Source organism: Sinocyclocheilus rhinocerous, unplaced genomic scaffold, assembly GCF_001515625.1.
Source record: "Sinocyclocheilus rhinocerous isolate Xijiao unplaced genomic scaffold, SAMN03320098_v1.1 scaffold397, whole genome shotgun sequence".
Lineage (NCBI taxonomy): Eukaryota > Metazoa > Chordata > Actinopteri > Cypriniformes > Cyprinidae > Sinocyclocheilus > Sinocyclocheilus rhinocerous.
Genome location: NW_015663491.1, coordinates 895,239 through 920,846, shown reverse-complemented (window position 1 = coordinate 920,846; position 25,608 = coordinate 895,239). Strand labels below are relative to the sequence as shown.

The 25,608-nt window shown below is 39.0% G+C and overlaps 1 protein-coding gene across 2 annotated transcripts in view; it reads left to right on the top strand.

The window, feature by feature from the left end:
- The window catches only part of LOC107728871 (serine/threonine-protein kinase DCLK1-like), a 53,981-nt gene that overhangs the window by 25,489 nt on the left and 2,884 nt on the right, over window positions 1-25,608 (top strand). For both annotated transcript variants that reach the window (XM_016539169.1, XM_016539170.1), the window contains exons 5-13: window positions 1,627-1,734; window positions 15,881-15,975; window positions 21,923-22,007; window positions 22,402-22,577; window positions 22,668-22,787; window positions 23,603-23,749; window positions 24,710-24,843; window positions 25,027-25,104; window positions 25,446-25,542. In XM_016539169.1, the coding sequence (XP_016394655.1) occupies window positions 1,627-1,734; window positions 15,881-15,975; window positions 21,923-22,007; window positions 22,402-22,577; window positions 22,668-22,787; window positions 23,603-23,749; window positions 24,710-24,843; window positions 25,027-25,104; window positions 25,446-25,542 (1,040 nt within the window). The remainder of the gene's footprint in view (window positions 1-1,626; window positions 1,735-15,880; window positions 15,976-21,922; window positions 22,008-22,401; window positions 22,578-22,667; window positions 22,788-23,602; window positions 23,750-24,709; window positions 24,844-25,026; window positions 25,105-25,445; window positions 25,543-25,608) is intronic.

Below are 25,608 nucleotides of genomic sequence, written 5' to 3'. Positions count from 1 at the left end.
TGCATCGCAACCGACCGCTCCACCGGGGGGACCCCCGTATACCCCCTAGCTGCACCACCGTTGAGGGTGGTGAGGGAGGAGGAACCAGCAGATCCGTTTCCGGCAGTAAAAGGTGCCGTCCATGTCCTGGTGAGCTCCTCATGCACCTCCGGTAAGAAAGGCACCGAGGCGGGGCGCTGAGAACCAGCGTGAGCCACCCCAAGAAACCAATCGTCCAGCCTCGAGGGCTCGGGACGCGTTGGAGATTTCCACTCGAGCCCTACCCTCTCGGCGGCCTGGGAAAGGCGCTGAGAACCAGCGCGAGCCACCCCGAGAAACCAATCATCCAACAAAGTGGAGGATTCCACTCGAGCCCTACCCTTTCGGCGGCCCAGGAAAGCATAGCCGACATCTCTGGGAAGCGGTGGAGGATTCCACTTGAGCCCTACCCTTTCGGCAGCCCGGGAAAGCATAGCCGACATCTCCGGATCTGATTCAGGCCTTGCCACCGCCCCGGAGGGCGGCAGCGCAGCCGAATCTTCCTCTCCAGAGAGCTCTCCATCCGATGCAGGGATCGACATCTGGTCGTTGGGAGGAGCACCAAAAGATACCGCTGGTATGCTGAAATGCTCTTTTAGGTGCTGAGACACACAGGGGAGATGGCCGCTTGCAGCACAACCGGGGGTAGTGCAGCCTGAAGTGCGCAACCCACTCGACACTGGAACGACCACCGCTGAAGCGCCGTCCGCCAACACCAGAAGCTTCCAAGAGCGCATTGAACTCGTAGCTCACTGAAGACACTTGGTTGGAGCAGAACGATGTTGTCACTCGGCTGCGAAGCGAAAAGCTGGTATGCATTGCACCGGCTGCCTTTTTATGCTCACGCTGTGATCAGCGGCAGCTGGATGCAATAATTGCATGCCAATGTGCATTGGCTCATTTAGTTACACTCGAAGTAGATTGGTCTCTCGAAGCGAGATCCCAATTCGTCGGTCACGACGTGACTCGTAGTGACCGACTGAAAGGGAACCATATTTAATCACCCATATTTAATGGAAGCACTATTTACTTATCCTCATGTCATTCCAAACCTTCAGTTCTTTCTTTTTTTCTTTCTTTCTTTTTCAGGATAGTTCACCCAAAAATGAAAGATTTGTTCCAGACTTCCAGACTTTTTTGTCTTTGAAAAACAAGTTAAGATACTTTAATGATTCCTGAGAGGTTTCTGTCCCTCCATTAAAAGTTCAGGTAACCAAAGCTTAAAAGATCCAAAAAGGTCATAAAGACATCATAAAATAAATCCATATAAATAAAACAGTTCAATTCAAATCTTGTGAAGAGATGAGATCACTTTATATGATGAAAAGATTTAATTTAGACTTTTATTCACGTAAACACACATACATGCATAGAGAGCATCTCATATGGTAAACATGGAAGCTCATGTGACATGATAGAACAAATCTCACTTGAGCTTCCATGTTTACCATGCTATGTGCTATGAGTGTCGATCATTGTTTAGATGCAGTTTACCAAATTCTAAAGAAAATTGAAATGCATTCATTTTTCAACTGCCAAACAGAAGTCATTTCATTAGTGCCTCAGACTTTTGGACCTCACTATCTATCTAATGTGATTTTGTGACAGAGTGCCGAGTGGTGAAATCAACATCCTATGGAAAGATGGGGTCTTTAAACAGAAGCTCTCCCAGAAGTCTCACCCTTTCCAGACGCAGCAAGTCTCCTTCTGGATCAGGTAACATTCACATGTGCATGTATGTGTGTGTTTATGCAACAGCAAATGCTTCTCTGAGTAGTTTCCTGTGTACACGTGAACCCTCTTCTCAAACATTCGCTCGCTGTTGACTGAATGTTTGTTTAAAAAAATGGTAATTAACTTCTCGCAACAGATAATAAACAAACTAATAGGAAGTCATGCGTGTGTGACAGTTCTCCGAGCAATAAAGCACCCCTCGGTGCCTGTGCACCCCTGGAGCGGAGTGTGTTTGCTGGCTTCTAGGTGCAGTTGTGTTCAGATATAGCTGTCTGATTCACAAGGGCGCATCCTGATGGAGAGGAGTCAAAGACGAGAGATACAAGATATTGAGGCATGGGGGAGGGCGGTAGATGGGGCGATGAGAGAGAGACAGAGAGAGAGAGACAGAGAGGGAGAGATGGAGGGGGGTAGTGTGACTCAGTCTTGCAGATCCACATCAACTGTTTTGCAATGAATACTGTTGTGTGTGATCTGAATTATAGGCACTATGCGGTCTGCTTTTGTGCCAGTGTGTATTGGTGATACCATGATGCTTTGATATATGCCATTATGACCATTCTCATATTCCATACATGGTACTCCATATGCAAAAACTAACGGCATAAGCATTATGGTAGTGTATGGATTAAATCCAGAGTCTACATTGTACTATAAACCAGACTGTGCATCAACTACCTGCTTGTTTTATTTTTAATTCTAGCTGTACAGATTTGTCTGAGTCTGTCTTCTTATGAATATTAAAAAAAAAATTCTAAAAACACATGTAGCACTTCCTTGATGTATTTTTTTCCCTGTGTGTTATGCCCTAGTTTCCCCACAAAGCCCGCCTTTGCGTCTTCACCTCTATAAGATGTGTGACAGAGACTTCTAAAAGCTGGTGGTTTATATTTTTTTCCTCCAGCTGAGTCGTCTGTTATATGATTGGTTTAAATCGTACCAGTTGAATCTCTATGAGTAGAGGTTTGGCTGAGAGTTCTATCTGGTTGTCATGGAGACGCCGGCTAAGGGTACTGTGCCTTGGAGACAATAGAATTGCCCATATATGGGCGTCCCTTCCTGTTTGGCAAGCTTAGCGGAAGCAGGCTCGGAGAGTGCGGCTCATCACTTGTAGTCAGGCGGCTGCTTCTCAGCAGATGCTCGCAGACGTGGACCATAAAAGCGTGGAATCGGTTTCGCTTCGAGTGCTTGGTGTGCCAGTCATTCATTTTCACCATTCAGCCCGTTAATCCTGTAAGAAACCCCAGGGTGAGGGAGAATATGCCAGGTTGACTCATGTTTGCAAAGGTTTCTTTGCCCACTCTGGTTTTAGGATAAATTCACTGCAGTGTGCAAAGATTGATGATGGTTTTGAAATAAAGTTCCAAGAAATTAAAAAGTTACTGCCATTATACTTTCTATGTTGATCTTACAGTTTCCAGGGTTTTCAGTCAAGGGTCCATAAGCGTCCTGGGGAGGATAGGCTGGATAAAACAGGATTTTCTTGAATTTGAATGCTACTTATAACTATTGTCTATTTATGTATTATATAGTGTGCCAGTTTTAGTTAATTTTCTAAACCTTATAAAGTCTATTCTATCATATTTGATATGGAAATGCCTCTAAATTATCAATATGAATAACAAAATTTGCTGAAAATCATCCCTCTACACTGATACTTTTTAGCAAGTAAAAGGCCTTTTAGTATAATTCTAAAAATGTCCCTTCAGGTTGTTGTTACAGTCTCTCCAATGAAGGCGCAGAAGATGAAGGATAATCCACAATGAAAAGTCTTTAAAATTATAATCCACATAAACTCAGGCAAGGAAACAGCTCAGGGTAGTCGTAACAAACAATAACCGACAAACTACTGAACAGAAAGAAGACTTTAAGTAATGCAGCTGATGAGAGGAAAACAGGTGAAGGGAGTAAATTAATAATGACTAACGAGCAAATTAATCAAAAACCTTGGAAACTAATAGACATAGAGGAGGCGGGAGAGGGAGGCTGGGTGGGAGCTTAGGAGTAACAGGGAATTTAGGAGATACAGGAGAGCTGGGCGGAACCAGCAGGGGATCTGGAGAGCTGGACGGAACCAGCAGGGGCTCTGGAGAGCTGGACGGAACCAGCAGGGGCTCTGGAGACAATAGGGAGGTGGGCGGGACCAACGGGAAAGGGAGAAGCCAGAATTCAACCTCACTCAAACAGTTCAATAGTTCAGAGTCCAGTAACAGCTCACCCTCAGTAGTGGGCGGGGTTATTCTCCATTCCCTCAATCTCCACAATTATTCCCATGACGCACGGTGTTGCTGGCTCACGCACCTGGTCAGTCGTGCTCTCGAGCCCTAGCTCCGGGGCGATGATTGGCTCTGTTGCTTTAAATGCCGTTGGCTCTTTAATCGCGGCCGGCTCGGGCTCTGCGGCTGGCTCTGGCGAACGTTCCGTGCAGCATGATAGTGATGACTGGCTGGGCTCTGGCTCGGGAGTGGGGCTGGAGTTGTCCTCGGTGGGGCAGACGGAGAAAAACAGTCCATTATTCTCCAGCACCCACTCCACACAAGCGGCGAAATTCTCCTTTGGACCGTTCGCTGGTAGGCGTACCTTACACCGCTCGCTCAGGCTAGTGATGTAGAATACGCAGAGCGAGCGGTCAGAGAAGTGCGTAAGGCACGCCAGATCGAAAAAGTCCCTGGTATGGTCCTCCAGCGAATGGTCCTGTTGCTTCAGGCACAGGAGTAGAACAGCTGGGATTTCCATTCTGGTAGAGGGGAGAAACAAAAACAAAAGAAAAAGAAAAACGCCGCTATTTTGATACTCAATTTGAGGGTCGGTTATTCTGTTACAGTCTCTCCAATGAAGGCGCAGAAGACAAAGGATATCCACAAATCCACAACGAAAAGTCTTTAATATTATAATCCACATAAACTCAGGCAAGGAAACAGCTCAGGGTAGTCGTAACATCAAACAATAACCGACAAACTACTGAACAGAAAGAAGACTTTAAGTAATGCAGCTGATGAGGGGAAAACAGGTGTAGGGAGTAAACTAATAATGACTAACGAGCTAATTAATCAAAAAACAATGGAAACTAATAGACAAGGGGACTCAGGGAAATGTGGAGGCAGAAACAGAACCAAAACAGAACATAACCATGACAAGTTGTGGTACACATATCTTTCTGCTCTAAAACCTTTACTGATTTTTATAAAGTAAATGTAATAATAAATGTTATACTGTAAGAAATATTTCAAGATGGACATTTACTGGATTGAAGCAACTGAGGTTTACTTAATTTTTTTAAAATGATGCTTTGATAATCTTTAAAATTGAGTAACAAATATGATGCATCGTATCATGTTCATCGCTCAGTCATCGTTGCATTGCATTGCATTGCATTATATGTTTTGCCCCCACAATAAAAACTACACAGTGCTTTAAATATAACATTAAGCATTTAAATCAAAATGATTAAAAATAATTTTATAAAGACATATTATTATGAGGTATAGAGTGACAACTGCCATTTATATGCATTTTATGTAGATAGTCTGCTATACTGTTATAAAGAACGCATTGATTTGCATTACAAGCAATTTTTTACTTTTTGACTAGATAAATATCAGCAACTGCACCAAATTGCATATTTATAATTTTACTATAAAATTGGAGTGTTTTTCCCTTTTAAAGCTCCTCTGTTTATATTCTATTCTATATCATAATATTATAACAATTATTAAAAAAAAAAATCAGACTATTACTTTATGACAGTTTCACAGACAGGGCTTAGACTAAGCCAGGATTAGGCCATTGTTCAATTAGGAAATTTAAGTAATTTTTATTAACATGCCTTAGAAAAAACATTACTGGTGTGCATCTTGAGAACAAAGGCACATTGTTCAATTAGGAAATTTAAGTAATTTTTATTAACATGCCTTAGAAAAAACATTACTGGTGTGCATCTTGAGACAAAACAAAGGCACGGATATATTTTAAGATCAGTCAGTGCAAGTTTCTTTCAGTTAAAACAGCTCAGACTTACACTTTAGTCTGGGACTATAGGCTTAAGCCTTGTCTGTGAAACCGGGGGTATATGTCAGGCTTCAGGATTCAAGGGTTATATTGCCCCACAAAATTTAAATTCCGTCATCATTTACACTGTTGCCATTCCAAACCTGTATGAATTTCCTTCTTCTATGGAACACAAAAGTATTTTGAAGCATGTTGAAAGATTTTTTATTTTTTTTCAAAAGTCTGTGGGCTCCAGTGTTTTGTTCACTCTATTGAACAAAAACAGTTGGAACATTCTTCAACATAACTTCTTTAATGTTCCAAAGAAGAAAGAAAGTCATACAGGTTTGAAACAACATGAAGGTGAGAAAATGTTAATAGAAAATTCATTTTTAGGTATCTCTCTATGTAACGATCTGTCATGTTTTTTATATCATTATTATTTTTTTTTTATAATTATTAATATTTTTTATTTCAAATAGAAATGCCAGTTAATGTTCTTAATGGAAATTATTATTAAGTGTGGATGAGAAAATCGAACTTTCTAATTCTAATTCCCTGGGGGTCCCAGGATCGGCTGAGAGCCTGGGTTTGTGGATCTGTAAAGGTTAAAAACCCCTGCCTTACTAAACTTTTCAGTTATTTAATTTAGTCTCCATCTGAACCTAAAGCATACAAACACACGCCTTACATCGTCTTTATTTCTCGCTACTAGAAGTCCCACACTGGTGTGGGCAGGTGTATACAAAACAAAGGATCCTGTAGTGGAAGACACAACCGGTGGACGGATATGATTGCAATTGCAATTTTGTAGCTGTTACATTGCGTTTTAGTTGTTGCTTCTTCTGGGTTGCAGTCAATGCCATTTTATTCACATCTACCGGAAAAGCCAGTGGTCAATTTATATACCATTGAAAAGATCAAACAGACTGGCTGATAAACAGACATCTGCCTTGTAATCTGTCAGACAGCATAGGTCAAATGTGCGATATTTCTTGGGATGAATCAGATAAGCGATTTCCAGAAAGGTCTAGCTGTGCTTACTTTAGAGAGCCGATTGATGAAGCCGCTCACTGTATAAGAGCTGTTTATATAATACACCCTGTCAGGCTAAGTATAGCACATTGATTTCTGGTCGAGAGTGGCCTGCACACCTTTAAACACACATGAACGCACTTTACCTGATGAATTTCTGCACAAATGGCACTGATGTACTGTTTGTGTACAGTTACGAGAAGCCCTTTGTTTTTTTAACAAGACAAAAAAGCGAAGCCCATGTCATCCTACGGATTATTCACAGTTTGAGCAGCGCGATCAAGTGTAGAGCTTGGCAACACATTTAGAGGTGCTTTAACAAAGGAGACACAGCGAGACAGACATAAACAGCCTCTCTCTGTCATATTTATCAACAGCTGTGTGGGCCGACGGAGATGGTGCTCATCTGTGCCGTTGACATTACAGACTGCGTCTCGTTCTCTGCCTGTCCTATTTACTGAAGGCATCCTTCCAGTGGATTTCTGATCTATAATCTTAGGTCGTTTGTCTCACGAATTTCTGTTAAGCTTTCCTTTGAATTTGCACGGATGAGCTTGGCCTCGTAGTCGACTAAATTTTTGTCTGAGCAGTTTATCCAGAGAGTAATCTTTAATTAGAGCACCAGAGAGTAATCTCTAATCAGCTCCAAACACCTCTGGCTGACTGTCCTCAGGAAATGCAGAGCTGCTCCTGTCACTCAAATCCAGAGACCTTGTTATTATTCTCACTGTGTAATTCTGGCCAGTCGCACAGCTTGTTACTGACAAACCCACAAACAGCTCATTAACCTATTAGCATGTGCTCTACTGTGGGAAAACTGGCTTTTTGTTAATGCGTGCCCCTTATTGTGTATGACTCATCTGTGTACGTTATTCCAAAGAAAAAAATTCGTAATTTTTATATTTTTAATTAGTGTATTAACTTGTTTCACCTTGTTCCAAGATATTACTTAATTTTGTTCCAAGATATGAGAAAGTTTTTGCAACATCGACACTGATACTGAATTGTCTCGAGCTGAATAACAACACTACTGTCTTCTGCAGAGCTGTGTGTAGTTGAATCTGAACTCGTTATTGAACTGAACTGAACAAACACTGAATTGACTTGAGCTGAATAATGACACTGCTGTCTTGTTAGAGCTATTTAGATTTGTCTCATATATGATGAAGTTACAGCATTGATTCTGTTATTTTTCTGTGTATTACCGGGAAGCTGATTTGAAACAGTCTGTATTGTATAAAGTGCAATGCAAATAAAGGTGACCTGAATTATTTAATAAGCTTTAATTTAGATAATTTTTTTTTAAAAGTTGGTAAAAATAAGACCCAATGTACTGTGTCATGGGTTTACGAACTATAGTGTATTGATTTTTCATTGGTGTTTTATGGTTAAAGGAAATGTGCGTAAACTTAAAGGGTTAGTTCACCCAAAAATGAAAATTCATTAGTTACTCACCCTCATGTCGTTCCAAACCCGTAAGACCTTCGTTCATCTTCGGAACACAAATTAAGATATTTTCGATGAAATGGTTGTTCAACCATAATGTTACGTGCAGGGAAGACTGACACGGAAGAGAAGAAATTGTTGTTTTCTTTGCACACAAACAGTATTCTCGTAGCTTCATAAAATAATGGTTGAACCACTGATGTCACATGGACTATTATAACGATGTCCTTACTGCCTTTCTGGGCCTTGAATGTGTCAGTTGCGTTACTATTTATGCAGAGTCAGAAAGCTCTCGGATTTCATCAAAATATCTTAATTTGTATTCCGAAGATGAACGGAGGTCTCACGGGTTTGGAATGACATGAGGGTAAATACACTGAACAAAATTATAAACGCAACACTTTTGTTTTTGCCCCCATTTTTCATGAGCTGAACTCAAAGATCTAAGACTTTTTCTATGTACACAAAAGGCCTATTTCTCTCAAATATTGTTCACAAATCTGTCTAAATCTGTGTTAGTGAGCACTTCTCCTTTGTGGACTACTATAACGATGTCCTTACTGCCTTTCTGGGCCTTGAATGTGTCAGTTGCGTTACTATTTATGCAGAGTCAGAAAGCTCTCGGATTTCATCAAAATATCTTAATTTGTATTCCGAAGATGAACGGAGGTCTCACGGGTTTGGAATGACATGAGGGTAAATACACTGAACAAAATTATAAACGCAACACTTTTGTTTTTGCCCCCATTTTTCATGAGCTGAACTACACTCCAAAGAGAAAGGAAAAATTGAAATCGCATCATATGACCCCTTTAACAGATTATATCCTGGCAGAAAATTACCAGTACCTTATCTGTTTTTCTATGGATTTTTTTCTCAGAGTGTAAATTGCACACTGAGTAAACTAAAAAATGTACTAGCCAATGGCGATTCAATTGCCAAGGTGTCCGTAGAGGGTTGCCCCCCGATCTACCTAAATGTGTCTATCTTCGTGCGAATCATTCGTGATCCAGCTTCACCTCCAGAAGAAGTGTGTAAGGTTATTTAATGAATCTTTACAAATCGCCTTTCCTAATAACGTGCTAGTTAGCAAGTTTCACGATGAATGCGGCTAACGTTTACCGTCTCTCAGAGAGCGGCTTGGAAGAGAGGGGTGGGGCGAGCAGAGCTCATTTGCATTTAAAGCAGCATGTAAGAAAACAGCTTGCTCTGAAAAGAGCTGTTTTTGACAGGGTAAAAACAGTGTTTTTTTACACTACCATTGAGAAATTTTAACCAAACTGTTACAGAATTTTCATTAAGACCCTAAAGAATCATATCAACTTGTGGAAAATGGGCATCCAATGAGCCCTTTAAAATCTATACTTTTGGCCTTTTTTTTTAATCCAAAGTGACTTGTATTGCATTCTGCATTGCACACATTTAAGTTTTTTAAGTTTATGCATTCCCCGGGAATTAAACCCATGACCTTGGTGTTACTAGCACCATGCACTACTACAAGAAGATTTCCTGGCTTCTGTTGTCAGTAATGATTGTTTTTAGTCACAGTAGTTAGTACTCTAATTAAATGCTGCTTAGTGTCAATGTTATCAATTTTATGGGGTAACAACACCCACTTTTCCAATACTGTCAATTCCTAATGGATAAAATAAAGTCCCCCCCTCACATATTTTTTTCTCAGTGAATATTATTTTACTTAAAAATATTTCCTTATGAAATGTAAATGTTGTTTAGACCTTATATGCAAGGCCAAAATGCACTGTCTATATGCACAATATATCAGCAGTATTCTAAACAACCTTTTGAACAATAGGATATTTCTTGGATGTTAAAGGTTCTTTATGGATCAATGCCAATAAAGAACCTTTACTTTTAAGAGTATAAAATGTGAACTCTGATTTCACTAAAAGCATGTAAATTGTAGATAGGAGCCCACAATGGGAATGCTATTAAAAAGAAAAAATCTAAGCAGTTTAGATGTGTAATATTGGCCGTAACATAAAAATAATTTTCAGCTACTGTAGCTGTGTGTATTACTCTTTGCAATAAAAACAGTATGAAAAGTCGTGTTTATTTGTCAGTGATGGAAATAATTGCACAGAGACTGATACAAGTCTGTATCCTGGTCCACTCTGTCTGGCTCCTCTCTGAAACCCTGTCGTGCATATCACATAGATGCACCGTAAATAGAAATTTCATTAAAAATGATATCCACTGTGAGACAGATGTGCTTGCTTGAATGTACTCAGAGCAGGATGCTCTGCTCCCAGAATGGAGCTCTGAGCGCCCCAGAGGACAGGCACAATCGCTATTTGGATGCTTCATATATTTTAATAATGCAGAAGTGTATTTATATGTAATTTGTGTGTAAACATATAAACTCTTAGTTTTTATGCCATGCACTGTATATACGTTACATAATTAATTCCTGTAATTACAGCTTTATTTTTTTAATGTTTCCATTATCATTTCTCATTATTTGAACATTTTATAATTTATTTTATAATTTAATAAATTTATTAAAGGAATAATTCACCCAAAATGGAAAATTTACTGAAAATTTACACTCCTCTCAGGCCATCGAAGATTATAGATGGGTTTGTTTCTTCACCACAACAGATCTGGAAAAATGTAGCATTACATAGCTCATAAGTGGATCCTCTGCAGTGAATGGGTGCCGTCAGAGTGAGAGTCCAAACAGCTGATAAAAACATCACAATAATCCACAAGTAATCCATGTGACTCCAGTCCATCAATTAAAGTCTTGTGATGTGAAAATCTGCTTATATGTGGGAAAAAAATCCATCATTAAGGCATTTTTACTTTGAACCATTGCTTCTGGCCAAAATATGAGTCCATAATCCATAATAATGCTTCCTCCAGTGAAAGAGTCCATCCATCCTCTCACATCAAAATTCACCAACATATTTGTTTAGAACTGTTTAGACTAAATTTGCTTGTAAATGGTGCTTGATCTGTGCCTATTTCACTCCTGAAGACGAGATGACTTTTTAACTGGAGAAAGCGATATTATGGATAGAGGACTCATTTGAAATAAAAAATGTCTTAATGATGGATTTGTTTATTGCAAACACGCAGCTTTCTGCTTTGCAATGCGATAATTGATGGCATTGTGAAAGAAACTTCTGCATCTGCATCTTGGATGTCCTGAGGGTGAGTAAATTATCAGCAACTTTTTTGAGTGAACTATTCCTTTAAAAAGCCATTTTTTGGTAATGTCTGTTCATTGATTTTCTCCTCTTTGAATTGTCTTTGGGGGAGTTTTTTCTGTACATATTGATAAATGTAATGAATTTAATTTATAAAAACTTTGATCGATTAACAGCCCTAAAAACTTAATCATCTCTTCTGTGACGGATCATAAGTCATTCATATTCACACAGAAGTTATTTCTGCTCAGCTGTAGTGGGAGTGTTAGATCAGGACAGGGGTATATCAGGGGAGGACACTGTGCCTCTTTCACAGTCCCTTTTGGATCATATCCTCATTTTGAATTAAGAACTAAGGGTCAGATGCAAACAGCGGACCAAACTGCACCTGGTGTGAAAAAGAGAGAAGTAAACAGCAGAGAGAGGAGAGAGGTCACATCACTGGATCCATCCTCCCACAGCTGAGCATGTTACACAAGAGCAAACTCGGAGTCATTTCTCTCATTTTAGTGTCTAAAATTATATTTGTGTTATAAACCATGCTGAACTCATATCCCATACATAAAATATGGCCATTCTCCCAGCAGTCTCCTGCAGTGCTGTAACATACTCTATAGCTGCAGTCGTTTATGTTATTTTATGTATTTGTGAAGGGAGTGGGGAATAGATTCAGCCTAAGGTTTGGTTCAATTAGGCCTGCAGCTGTGAAAACAGATTTATGTTTGAGCTGTCAAACCTTCTCACACTTGTCACAAAATCATCTGTTATTATTCACGGTGTGATTAATATGAGGAATATTGTTTTTAAAACTTATACTTAGTTCCCAACAGGGTCAAAACTTAACAGGGCTTAGGGCAAAAATGCTCCCCAAATTCAAGATAAGGAGGCAAAAAATGCCCCTGCAGAATTAAGCTAGATCTATTATGACAGTCACAATTTTGTCAGATGTGAACTGAATAGAAAGTGTCGGTTGCAGCATTAAATTTACAGTAGATTTGCTCATGAGTTCTTGTGAAAGTGCATAACTTACATTAATTAGACTGAAGTCTTGGTTTTGTTTTTCATGCTATTGAAATAACCAATGTAAAGTCTTAATTTTCCAATTTGTAAAAAGCAATAAACAAATTCATGATCGGTTGTTTTGTCTGTAGCCGGAATATGACGTGCTTTTCCCCTACCAAAAAAAAAAAAAACTTCTTTAATCATGATATTGCAGTTTCACCCTCTCATTGGGTCCTATTTTTGTAATTTATAGGCTATTTACATGATGTAGTTGTTGTGTAAATGTACTGTACATGAGCAGCATTAAACTGTGTAAAAAACCATCAACGCCATGACAGATGCATGTTATGTTCCACCTTTGTACTGTAAAGATGGCTTTTGTTGATGCTAAAACAAATTTTGATTGGTAACAGTTTAAAATATTGTCATTAATTGAAGTATCTGGTTAAATTTAAGTATTTTACAGTTGACATAACATATATTTTTTAAATTAATTATAAAAATTTCTATTGCAAAGGTAAAAATGCCCCTCAAAACCAGGAGGCAAATATTGCCCCTTAATGAAAAAGTTAATTTCTGACGCTGCTCCCAGTCCAGTTTTGAATAGCCTATTCTGTATCTTTGGTTTTGTTTAGATGTTCTGTAATCTCCCCAAAAGGGTTTAAGGATATTTGGATGCTTGTCTGAGGGGGTGGCTCAGCTTGTTGCCATTTCTGACGGAGAACTTTGAGAACATGTTGGAGAACTAACCCCAAAATAAAACAGTGATTTGTCTGTTTGTGAAGCATCACTCGCATCAAATTAATGAAGCACCACAGATGGTGCTAATGAGTGTACTTCTTCCCCCCAGTCTGACACACACACACACACACACACATTATTGAAGATATCTCACATTAAGTGGTTTTCATATGGTGCAGAAAATTTGGCCCTCTTGCAAACCTCTTGATATTTAAAACAAAATCATTTGGATTATTTTGAGGCTTTTAAATAGTGACAGACCTCTTCAAACATCTTCACATGTCATTTTAGACACGTTTCGCTATATGTATGAGGAAAATGTTCAAGATTTTGACCTCACAAGTGTAGCAAAACCTGTAAAAACACAAACACACGCACTCACAGCATTTCAAAGGGAACTTGGTGAACTCAAAAACTCCCAAACTGAACTTAGCTTTTTTTTATTATTATTATTGGCAGGGAGCTAGATTTAAATTTAATCATGTTCAGTAATAATAAACTGAACGCTGTTCAGTATTGACATCTAAAAAGCTATAATTGATCTTTGTCTGTTTCCTGTAAACACCGCATAGACCACACAGGGTCATGTTGACAAATTGCTTTTATAGAGAAGCGCATTTTATAGGCTTTTAAAACTGTTCACCTGCAAGCTAGTGGTATTCAGAAACCAAATAAATGAATGAATAACTAAATAATTAAATAAATGCCTTAGAACAAATAATACATAACTGAATTAATGAATAAATAAATACCTGAGATAACGTTAGAGATCACGTATTTATTAGTGCTGTCAAATGATTAATCGCGATTAATCGCATCCAAAATAAAAGTTTTTGTTTACATAATATATGTGTGTATACTGTGTATATTTATTATGTATATATAAATACAAACACATGCATGTATATATTTAAGAAAAATATGTTATGGTTATATATTAAATATATTTCATATGTATGTGTACTGTGTATATTTATTATGTATATATAAATACAAACACGTGCATGTATATATTAAAAAAAAATATGTTATGGTTATATATTAAATATATTTCTATATAATATAAAATATAAGAATATGAATATATAAATGTATAAACGTAAATATTTTCAAAATATATACTGTATGTGTTTGTATTTATATATACATAATAAACATACACAGTACACACACATATGTAATGTAAACAAAAACTTTTATTTCGGATGCGATTAATCACGATTAATCGTTTGACAGCACTAGTATTTATATAGTAAAATTGACATTTAATATATTTTTTTACGAGACCTTAGAAATAACTGTCTCATGTTAAAATACGGTAGTGTTTATGTTTGTATCTGGCCGTGGTTCGAGTGCCATTAAAGGTCTGTCGATGGGAAGATTCGGAGCGTTTCACCCATTACCTCAGCCCTCCGCGCCTCCCACTACCGTACCGCACCGGCCGGCCGGCCGCGCGTCACAGCTACGCAGGCAGACGGCGAGCCAATGAGCGAGCAGCGGCTCACGTTCTGTACTCCGCTCTGCTCTCCGCTGCTCCATTCATTGGAATCCGCGCTCAGCGAGTGCTGCTGCTTTGTGCCACCTGGAATAGCACTGTGTCTCAAGATGCTGCAATACGAAGGTAGGAGAGGCGGATTCACTGCTCTTTTGCGGATACACGGGAAGCTGGCTTTTACTTTTTAGGACGGAATTTAATAGTGAGGATTATTCAGCCGGAATTGACGCCAGAAGGATTTTATTTAATATGTATTCATATGTGAATCAGTAGGTTATTCATTTCTAATTCAGTTCATCTTCATAGGAGAGACCGAGGAGTGTAACTTGTAACACAATTTGTTTATATGTCTTTAACAGTTTCTTTTGCGCTATGTATTTTAAACTTTGATATGATATTCCCATATTTGTCTGCTACAAAATGAAATAGTTTAGTTATTACTAGTCTGTGTAAATGAATATGGGTTGTAACACGCTGTGCATTAAATTATTGTGGTAATTAAGTTCAATTCTCCAAAATTTGGACATAATTAATTTGGCCTAGTTCATATTTAATTTCTAACAATTTTATGTAGCCTATTATGTACACAAATTCAATGCAGTCATAAAACACATTGGTTTATTTCTGTTATAACTTCACTACAAACTTTGACTTTTCCATTCATAGCTGCTGCTTTACTCAATTTCAAAAGTGAATTAGAATGGATATGGTGCAGTTAAAAATATAATACTGGTTTTTGCTGCTTATTTAAATTTTGATGTTCTGTATAAATAACTGTTTTGGCGATGGATGTTTCACTTTTGTGTGTCCTGGTAACATATGAGAAAATGTAATACTGTCAAGGGATAATTTCTAATCTGTATCAGCAAATAGAGGCAGTCGCCTGTGAATATGAATCAGCCTGGTGTTGACAGAGAGTTTCAGATCTTCTCAGTGGTGTGTAGTGCAGTCCTACCATGACTGATGGGCCTTGGAAGATGTGAGGTTGTAGAAATGGAGGGATTTGTGCCACTGGGTGTGTGGCGCTCTATCCGAAGAGGATTTGTTTAGGGATGCGAGTGTGGGAAGCAGGAGCAGCTGTGTGGGCGATTTCTTCTCTTCTTACTCACAGACAGGCTTTTGAAAAGCTTGCTCTTTGAATATAAGAGCACTGGCAGCCTCCTGGGGGATCTTGAAATATTTGCTGAGCTTCATTCACAAACTTTGTACACTTTTTTGTGAACTCAGACATTATTCCACTTTTTCTTTGTAGTGAATGGGACCCCGACCAGTCAGCTGTCCACACCCCATTCTGCAAAATCGCCCAGTCCGTCTCCCACCAGCCCAGGGAGCTTGAAGAAACACAGGGTAAGACAACATTCTCTCTACAATCACCCTAATACACACACGGTTTATACACTAGCTCATACACCTGCCTAAACATAAACCTCAGATCTTTTACTGTCCACCTGGTTAATTTGATAACATATATCATCTAAATCCAATTCTGTTGTGCTAAATAGTGTCCTTTATTTGATATATATTTTTTGTTTATCCAGTATATCGTGTGATTTGAGTGTCCAGACCTTCTCCACTTAGATAGAACATTCTGTTGCCTTCCTTCGCCAACTCGGGCTCTATATAACGTGCTCCTTCTATGTTCTCAGGAAATGGACAAGGCCATCATTGACAGCACAGCTTAACTTCCCCACTTCTTCAAAGTGGCACTAAGATCCACAGTCAATCCTTAGTCTGGGCCACTACATTTGGAAACTTTTGGTCTCTCATGTTTTGTCATCAGAGTTAAGCGTGAAAATCCACTAGTGTCAGCCATGGAATATGACTTCTGCTTGTAGTAGAGCAGCAATCATGAAGTTACATGAAATCGGGGTCCAGAATTAATTTTTGCCATTAATCTGCCAATGGCGATAATTTGATAAAATAAATACCACATTTTTTGTATTTTTCATGATTTTGATGAAGTTGTGTAACTTGCAGCATCATATTTAAGGTGATATATTTTCCATAGCACCTAAAATCAAAGGAAATTGTGATATTATATATATATATATATATATATATATATATATATTATGATGTAATGCAAGAAATATTCCTCTCACGTGTCACCACATTGAGTTCTGAAGACTCCTAGATTTTTCCAAGGTTTTTCACTGAAGTACAAGTCATCTGAAGACATGCACTTTTTTTTAATAAAGTTTGTATAGGTTTAAATTGATTCGCTCACATCACTTACATCAGTGAGGATATGACTACACATATAAATCATGTGCTATACTGCAGTTTCTAATAATATTACCTGCCAACGAGCGAATAATGTTTTTTATTTACTCACCAAAACCAATTTTTACTCACATTTGGTGCTTGGCCAGTGCTAATTTTGGACCCTGATTGAGACAGCATTGAGAAAGAGAAATGGCATGATACATGCTGTTGAAGGAGCATGCAACTCACCAGGAAGTGTTTATTTATTCACTTTTTTCCCTCCAAGAAACACATTACTATTTGGTTTCTGAGGAAAGTTTGAGTACGATTAGGAGGAGTTTGTGCGCTTTTGACCAGGTCAAACTATCTCTAATCCTGCAGTTGATAGACTAATGCAAAGAGGTTTAAACTTCTTCCCAGTCCAGAGTTTCTCTCAGGTTATAATATGAGCCTTAAACCCCAGTGATTACTCTTGCTTCTCTCTCTCTCTTAAGAGTGAAGAGTCTCTCTGTCTTCCATTCTTTCTGAGTGTCTGTCTATTCCTCTTTCTTAGTTCTCCATGACTAAAATGCACCAGAGCATTCAGTCACTGAGGATATTGCACTCCATTCCAAAAGATCAAAATGTTTAGCCTTTTTTCGGACACATCAAATCCAGCTGCAGGCAGTTAAAGTGCTGTTCTACAGCCAGCAAAATCACGTGCTGATATTGACCCAAAATAGATTAATCAGAAACTGTTGGCCACTACCCAACCGGAGCTTTACTGACCTTAAACCAGTTCATAGTGAAACAACTGGTTTATGTTCTCAACATGTTCTCACTGCCTTTTTGATTAGTTAGTCCTTTCTCCTAAAAGTGCTCTCCTATTATGGTTAACCCCTGAAAAATGTTTTAAATCATGCACACTCTTGCAAAAAAAAGATCCAATCATATCTGAAACCAAGATAAATGCTATTAGTATAATAACAGTTATTTTACATAGTTTGCCATGTGGGGGCCACCATGTAAAGATCACATGGCTAGCAATTTTTTTCTTGGTTAATGGTTGACTGAATTAATGGTTGACTGCAAATATGGCATTTCTTCAATAGCACTGCAACTGAAATTTTTTTGCTTTTATATGACGTTAAAAGCAAAACGTAATTGACTGCACCTCTGAGAGAGAGTACAGATATGTTCAACTTTTTATATTCTAAATTGTTCCAGATTTCATTAGAAGTGGCTAAACTTTTAATGATTCTAAATGCGATTCGGTCGACGTGCCGGCTGAGAGACAGAGACGCCGTGCACTTTGTGTTCGCCCTCCACCCACTAGCAAAGACTCTCAGATTCTCATCATTCTTTCACTTATCTCTTACCGCAGCCTGAGCTCTTGAAGTTGGATGATCTCTCTGCGGTTTGATTCTGTCAGATGGCTTTGCTCTCAGCTCATTGCTGTTGCAGAATGAGAATTTGGGACAGTCAGATCTGCCCAAAGCAGAGACGCATCTCAGTGTCTTTACAACCATCTCCTGCATAAGTGGGTCAGGCTTTGAAAACTCCCCAGTGGAGTTCTGTGAAAGAAGGAAGGAGAAAAAACATTTACATAAATACGATACAAATGCAAAAGAATTGAATGTTCGCTCCAAATGCTTCCAAAGAAGCAGGCACTTCTTTATCTGGCTTATGAATTTATAGGAGTCTCTGAATGTTGTTATTGCGGCTTTGTGGCTTGGGTATTCAATTAGTTTGCAGTGTGCGCTAATACATTGCTAATGTGTGTGATTACAGCAGTACTCCGCTAGCAATACATTGGAATGTATTGCTAGTGGAGTACTGCTGTAATCACACACTGCTGTAATATATATATATCCATATCTGATAGTTTATACTGCAGTTTTAAATGACCTCACTCCTTCCAAATGAATGAATTAAACACTGATCATTACTACTGATTTATTATTAATTAGCTTTACCGCTCAAGCCCGGGCTGTGGATTACATTCAACACATGACCCACTTTTAGAAACGAGCTACACAAGAGTGCTGGATCTATGCTGGGAATATCTACGTGTGTGTGTGTGTGTGTGTATATGTGTGTGTGTGTGGCCTCTGTGTCCTCAGGCATATCCCCTCCATCATCTCTCTTTCTTTCTACAAGATCTCAGTTCCTCTGGGGAAAAATATGGAACACATACTCATTTGATGCTATGCGACAAATAAATTTTTAATCGGTGTCAAAACACATAAAATAGGGATTTTGTTTCCAAGTCTGCTAATCCACCTCAATCTGGCTTAAACGAGGATGAATCGAGGTAAATGAGGTTACAATTTAAATCGTAACACCATAGTTGTGAGATTAAATGAAATTTTTTTCAGTCATTTTTTTATGGATGGTTAACTAGGTAGTATGAGTGCTTTGTGTATTGCGTAACATCAAAAGTGAAGCCATCAAGCTCAGCATCACACCTGTCTCTAAAAGAGTTGAGTGCTGTTTAGGATTGAACTGAAAATGCACCTGTTCAATTCCTGAGTTTTAGCTGGATTCGAGGTAGCATTCTGCTTTTAATTTGTTGTTGAGATGGACAAAGTAAATTCTGTGGATGTGTTCAGTTTAATTTAAATTGCATAAAAGCACATTCTTCATCATCTCCATTAAATGATGTCCCTCAAACCGTCTGTTGGGTTGCATGCTCTTCACATTTTCCTTTGGCGTTTTCACACCCATATTTTTTCTTGTCCGGTGTTTAAATAACATTGTGTTTGCATTCATTCCATGAACATTGATTTAAAAATGAATGGTGGCGTCTTCCAAGTATGATATCATTACACATGGATGTTTAAAAGGAAGTTGGATTTTCGCATGTACTTGTGTTTCTGTTTATTGGTCATGAGCAAAATAATGACATTCTTATAAAGGGATAGTTCACCTAAAAATGAAAATTGTCATAATTTACTCACACTCATGTCATTCCAAACCTATTCTTTTGTGAAACAGAAAAAGAGTGATTTTGTAAAATGTGCTTGCATGGAGTTTTTCATTTTTGAGTGAGCAATTTCTTTATCTGCTCACTTCATATTCATTCAAAAACAGACACCTTGTATATTGTATGATACCATGTAAAGATCACCACTTCTCTTTCTCTTTCTCTGCAGTAGTTTTCAGTCCTCTTGTGTTCCATTGGTTTTCATTGTTTTGCAGTTTTCACCTTTTTGTTTTGGACTCTGCTCAGTTATATTGTCCTGTATATCTTTGCTTTCAAACCATTGTCAATCATGTAGCTTTCTTTGTTTTTGTATTAGTTTTGTATCATAATCTCTCATTTTTTGTTGTTTTTATGTGTAGAAAGAAAAGACTGTCATTTTCTGGTCTAATGCGTTGTCTGTTTGCCACAAAGCATGTCATGAAATGTTTCCATCATGCTCGTATGACTGAAGGTGCTAAATGCATTAAACAGTCTCTTTATCTAGTACAAACTCAACCGGGTGTTCTTTACTAAATCTTTTGGGTCCTCTTCTGTTTATATGGGATAGTTTGGCTCAGAGCTCCTTTAATCACATTTTATTTGTCCCAGACTTTGCAGATTTTTTTATTTTATTTTGTACTGCACAATCATTTGTGTTAATGACGGCCATGCATTTCAAAAACAAATTAATGCAGCCGGTCACGGAATTAGATTATTATGATTATAAGTGACTCTTGTGAGATTTTCTCACATTGGTCTTAATGGAGTTGCAGCTAAGAGGTCTAGCATCTCTACAGCTATTCCCAAAAAGAGTAGCAGCGATCCTGATGAGAACAGCGGGATCCTGTCTGGCCACTGGATTAAATTTCCCCACAGCATCCGCATCTCCACAAAACAAAATCATCTCAGACATTAAATCAGTCATTCGAGCCATTATGCAATTATTCTGCAACAAAATGACAAGAGTGACCTTAAAATGCAATAATGCGGCATTGTTATTGATACTGAGCCTGTTAATTGTTTTATTTTTAAAGGATGATTTGATAGAGTGTTCCTGCAACACTACATTAGGGATCACTGAGGTAAATTTGCGTTATCAGCATCATAATTGCACAGACTGTTATGCAACTGAGTACTTACATTTGCATGTGAACACATGGATTTAACATGATTGATCAGTGGAGAGGCAAATACTTACCACATGGTTTATTCTGTTTCTTTCCGGTCCTAAGAAAAAGCACAGAAATCCAGCCTGTTTGGAGTGATTTGACCTAGCATTCAGCCAGGAAACAGGAAGATGCCTTATATGGGCTCGTCTCTGGCTGCTTCCTGTCTGGCAGAGGGAAAATATTATTAGTACACTCCAACAGTTTCCATGGTAACAAGAGTTTTGATAGCGCCAGGACAAACTGTGATCTGAATGAAATAGAAAAAGGATGCGGAAACACACACACACTCTCGAGTCAAAACTGTTTCTGATGACACTTAAACAACTCTACCTTGGCCGTCTCATATGCATCCACTCAAACTGCCATTATCAAACAGTGCATGTAGGTGTGCTGACCCTCCGTGACCCATCCACTGTTTCGTCTCAGTAGATTTGTGCTTCGTTCTCGCCATTAGCAGCTCCTCTGAGGTGCGTCCGGGGCCGTCGTCGCACGCCACTACCGTCCAATCAAATCCATTCGAGCTCCGGGACAGCGCAGTGCTCCCGGAGACATCATTCCAATTACTCTCCGCACAGACCTGAAAGGGTCCCTGCACCCTGACTGCCAGCAACCAGGAGCAAAAACCAATTTACAGCACAGCCAGTAACTTCGCTCACACTTGCTGCTGCCATGGCAACCAGCAGAGAAACACCGATAACTGGTTTTATCCTAACACTGTGCTGTGTTTAAAAGTGAGAATGAGGATTGTGTCCCGAGCGTGCCGACCGTCCTGATGGGAATAGTAACACGGGGCAGCTTGAGGATATCCAGCACAGGTAGAAAGACGGAATACCCCAGTGAGCTGCTTCACTGTGTCTGTATATTTGAAGTTAGGTGGTTGGTTGTCGGTGGTTTTTGGAGTTATATTTCTCATACACACTGGCCATGTACTGCTATGTAGTCGTTTCTGGTTTAATTAGATTTTTCTTCCTCACAGGGATCCCAGCACAGCGGTTCCTCTCTGTCTGTGGCCTCTACCAAAGTCTGCAGTATGGATGAGGAGGAAGGGCCCGTAAGTGATGGTAAGAAATCGAACACTTTAGGCTGGTTTAGACAGTCTTATTTTTGTATTATTCATATACTATTATAGTATTTTTTTATACTATAATTATGCTGTGGAGGTCAACAACAAACGCTTCATTTGAAGGCTTTGCGTAGATGTTCATTATACAATCATTTCCACTTCAGTGTACACGCTGTAGCTGACTGTAATGCACTAATGAAAGAATCCATGAGGTGTGAACTGAATGCAGGGTTATCGTCTTGTTCTCTGAGCTGCATTCAAAGAGATTCTCAGACTAGGAATGTTGGTTGAGAATCAAATTTCTCCACTGCCTACAGAGATTTCAGTCATAAAAACAATTCTGAATGAGGCCCACTCAGTCTTGCTCTAATTTTCTTCCTTACCGTCTGCAGCTGAGCCCTTGGAGGAGACGCCGATACCCACAGTCCCGAGCTCCATTTCAGATCGGTACAAAGTGGGCCGAATGATCGGAGATGGGAACTTTGCGGTGGTCCATGAGTGTGTAGAGCACTCGACTGGCAGGGCGTACGCTCTGAAGATCATCAACAAAGGCAAATGCAGAGGAAAGGTGAGATGGAAGCATTATGATATTGCCAATAAAATGCTTGTGGCAATTTGTACAATATATTTTTATTCTGAATCTCTTTCTCCTGCACAGGAGCATATGATCCAGAATGAGGTGGCTATCCTCAGAAGAGTGAAACACCCAAACATTGTGTTGCTGATTGAGGAAATGGACACTTACAGTGAACTCTACCTGGTCATGGAGCTAGTTAAGGTGTGTACTACAGCAAGCTGTCATTTTAATGCACCTGTTCAAACCTAAGGTGAAAACAAATACAGATCAATAGACAGAAAGATTCACAAAAATCCAGTCACAGCTGGTTTATACATCTTGTAGAGATCCAGATGAATTTTAGCTCTTGGTGGGTCCTTGTAATGGCCGCCCTGTGCAGTTGTGCTGGCTCTGTTGAACTGAACGTTATTTTAAGCTGCTGTTCCACTTACTCGACTCTTTGAGGGGATTTCTACCATGTGAACAGCAAACCAGGCCACCATAAACTTTCTGCCTGCTTTGTATAAACAACTTGACCTCAAGAAAACTCTTGTGATGTCGATCAGTTTGTGTACATGCAAATACCACCTTGCTTGGAAGCAAAATGCAACAATGTAACCATTCCATTCACACACCTAGCAGTAGATGTCAAAGATACCTCAGACTAAAGCTGGGCGGAAATAATATTGTCTTATTAAGAATAAGGTAAATAATTAGATTATTGATGTCCATGTAAACCTAGTCAGTATATTGGATCCATGCATTAGGTCATAAAGTGACAGCTGCCTAATATACCTGTTGTTAAACAACAACAGAAAAAATAATACCACTTCGTGCTCTTGGCTGAACAACTTTAGTAGCTTTAAAAAGAATCAATTTAAATTTAATTTATACAGTGAAGACAATAATTACATTTCGTACTCCAATGCTACTGTTAAATAGACATACTATAGTAGTATTTAATTTGTTTCTTTACTTATTTTGAATCTGTCCTTTTTTTTTTTTTTGTAATTTGTCATGTTTGTTCTTATTTTTAGGGAGGAGATCTTTTTGATGCCATTACCTCTACAAACAGATACACTGAGCGGGATGCCAGTGGCATGCTGTACAACCTGGCCAATGCTATCAAATACTTACACAGCCTTAACATCGTCCACAGGGACATCAAGCCAGAGAACCTTTTGGTAAGATATCAACACCGCCATCCTTCCTTCTTTTCCAAAACGCAAGTCATCCTGACATGTCTGACACATGTCACAGGTACAAGCGCAACAGTTATCACATCCTAAAGTGGCGCTGTTTGATCACCAGTCTCCACAACCATGTGTTCCTGTGTGTACGTGCCGAGGAGAGGAACGGATGAAACTCATAGGTCTTGTGGGCTAGAACTACATAAGTGTGTTTGGAGAAAGAGAGATGATTGCTGCGAGCTCTTTGACTGAGTCTAGACCAGCCACCTACTGACTGACTGTATATGTGTGATATCACTTCTGCAGCGGAAGAACTGAGATGTGACTCACACATTGACAGTTCACAGACTGTACTGTTCTCGAAGGCTGCTCTCGTATGAACCTTTTACCAGACATCATTTATGAATCAATGGCCCCTTCCTCTGCTGATTCAAGACGGAAATGTTGTTTATGAAGCCCTGTTTATGAGCTGGGGGATTTGTCTAGAAATGCTGCAGATCTTATAATTGAAAATGTGACCTGCTAACAGTGAATAAAACCGTCTGTTTCTCAAACGCACTCCAGTGAGCTAGAAGAAACCGTGTCTGGCTCACATATGCGCTTGCTCGCTTTCTGCGTGTCAAAGATAATCGCTTGTGGCTGGAAGCATGCATGTCAAATGCACCTTGCAGTGCAGAATGAGGCTTTTTCAAAACACATCACTTTATATATTATATAACGCCAAACACAAAGCCAGCCAAGCTTATGCTCCTGTTTCTTTTTAGCATCATTGGATTTCAGGTTAAAGACATTAAATGCACAGATATCTGTTTATTTGAAGCCAGTGCATATTTTTGACACTGATCCGCACATGTTCACCTTGGGAATTGAGAGCCGGATATGTCATTTTCATAGATTGCTTTGAAGAGACTAGGTTGTTTTTGGTCTAATGTTGTTCTTGGCTTTGGTTCACAGGTGTATGAGCATCAAGATGGAAGCACATCCCTGAAGCTGGGTGACTTTGGCTTGGCCACCGTGGTAGATGGACCTCTGTACACTGTCTGTGGAACACCCACATATGTAGCACCAGAGATTATCGCAGAGACCGGGTGAATATTTTAACACGTTCGCACAAATCTGGGTCATTGAATCTGTGATTTTTTTTTTTCATGGACTCGTGTGATGTTAAGCATAGTGCTGTGATTTGTTATGATCATATAAAATCAATGAGTTTAAAGATAAAATCTAATAAGACCAATAATACTAAAACAACACCTTTTGTTTGCTGTTAGGTATGGCCTTAAGGTAGATATTTGGGCCGCTGGAGTCATCACATATATTCTTCTCTGTGGCTTTCCTCCATTTCGTGGGTAAGTTCAGTGGGTATGACAAAATATGGCTAATATGAGAGGATCTTTTTTTTTTTAGCTTTTTGCATATTGCTTTTCAAAGTAGTTTTAAAAATCCTGTAATTACCATCAAAACGATTAATTTATCCAGTAGAAAAATGGTCCACATGTCAAAGATTCATTCTTAAATACATTCTAGCTGTGTATGTAGTGCAGCTTTGAGTAATGTAATCAAAGCTGTAAGGTTATGTAAGATGTTACTGCGCCACCCTGTGGCTATTTGTTGTACTATCAATGATCGCAATGACACGAGCTCCGCTCCCCCTGTTGATGCATATCTGAAGTTGCACTCTTTATTTCAGGAGCACTGATGATCAAGAAGCTCTGTTTGACCAGATACTGCTGGGACAGTTAGAATTCCCTCTTCCATACTGGGACAATGTATCAGACTCAGCCAAAGTAAGTGAAATATGTGTGGATTAAATAACAAATATGTGAGACAATAAAAAAGATAAGAATAATATA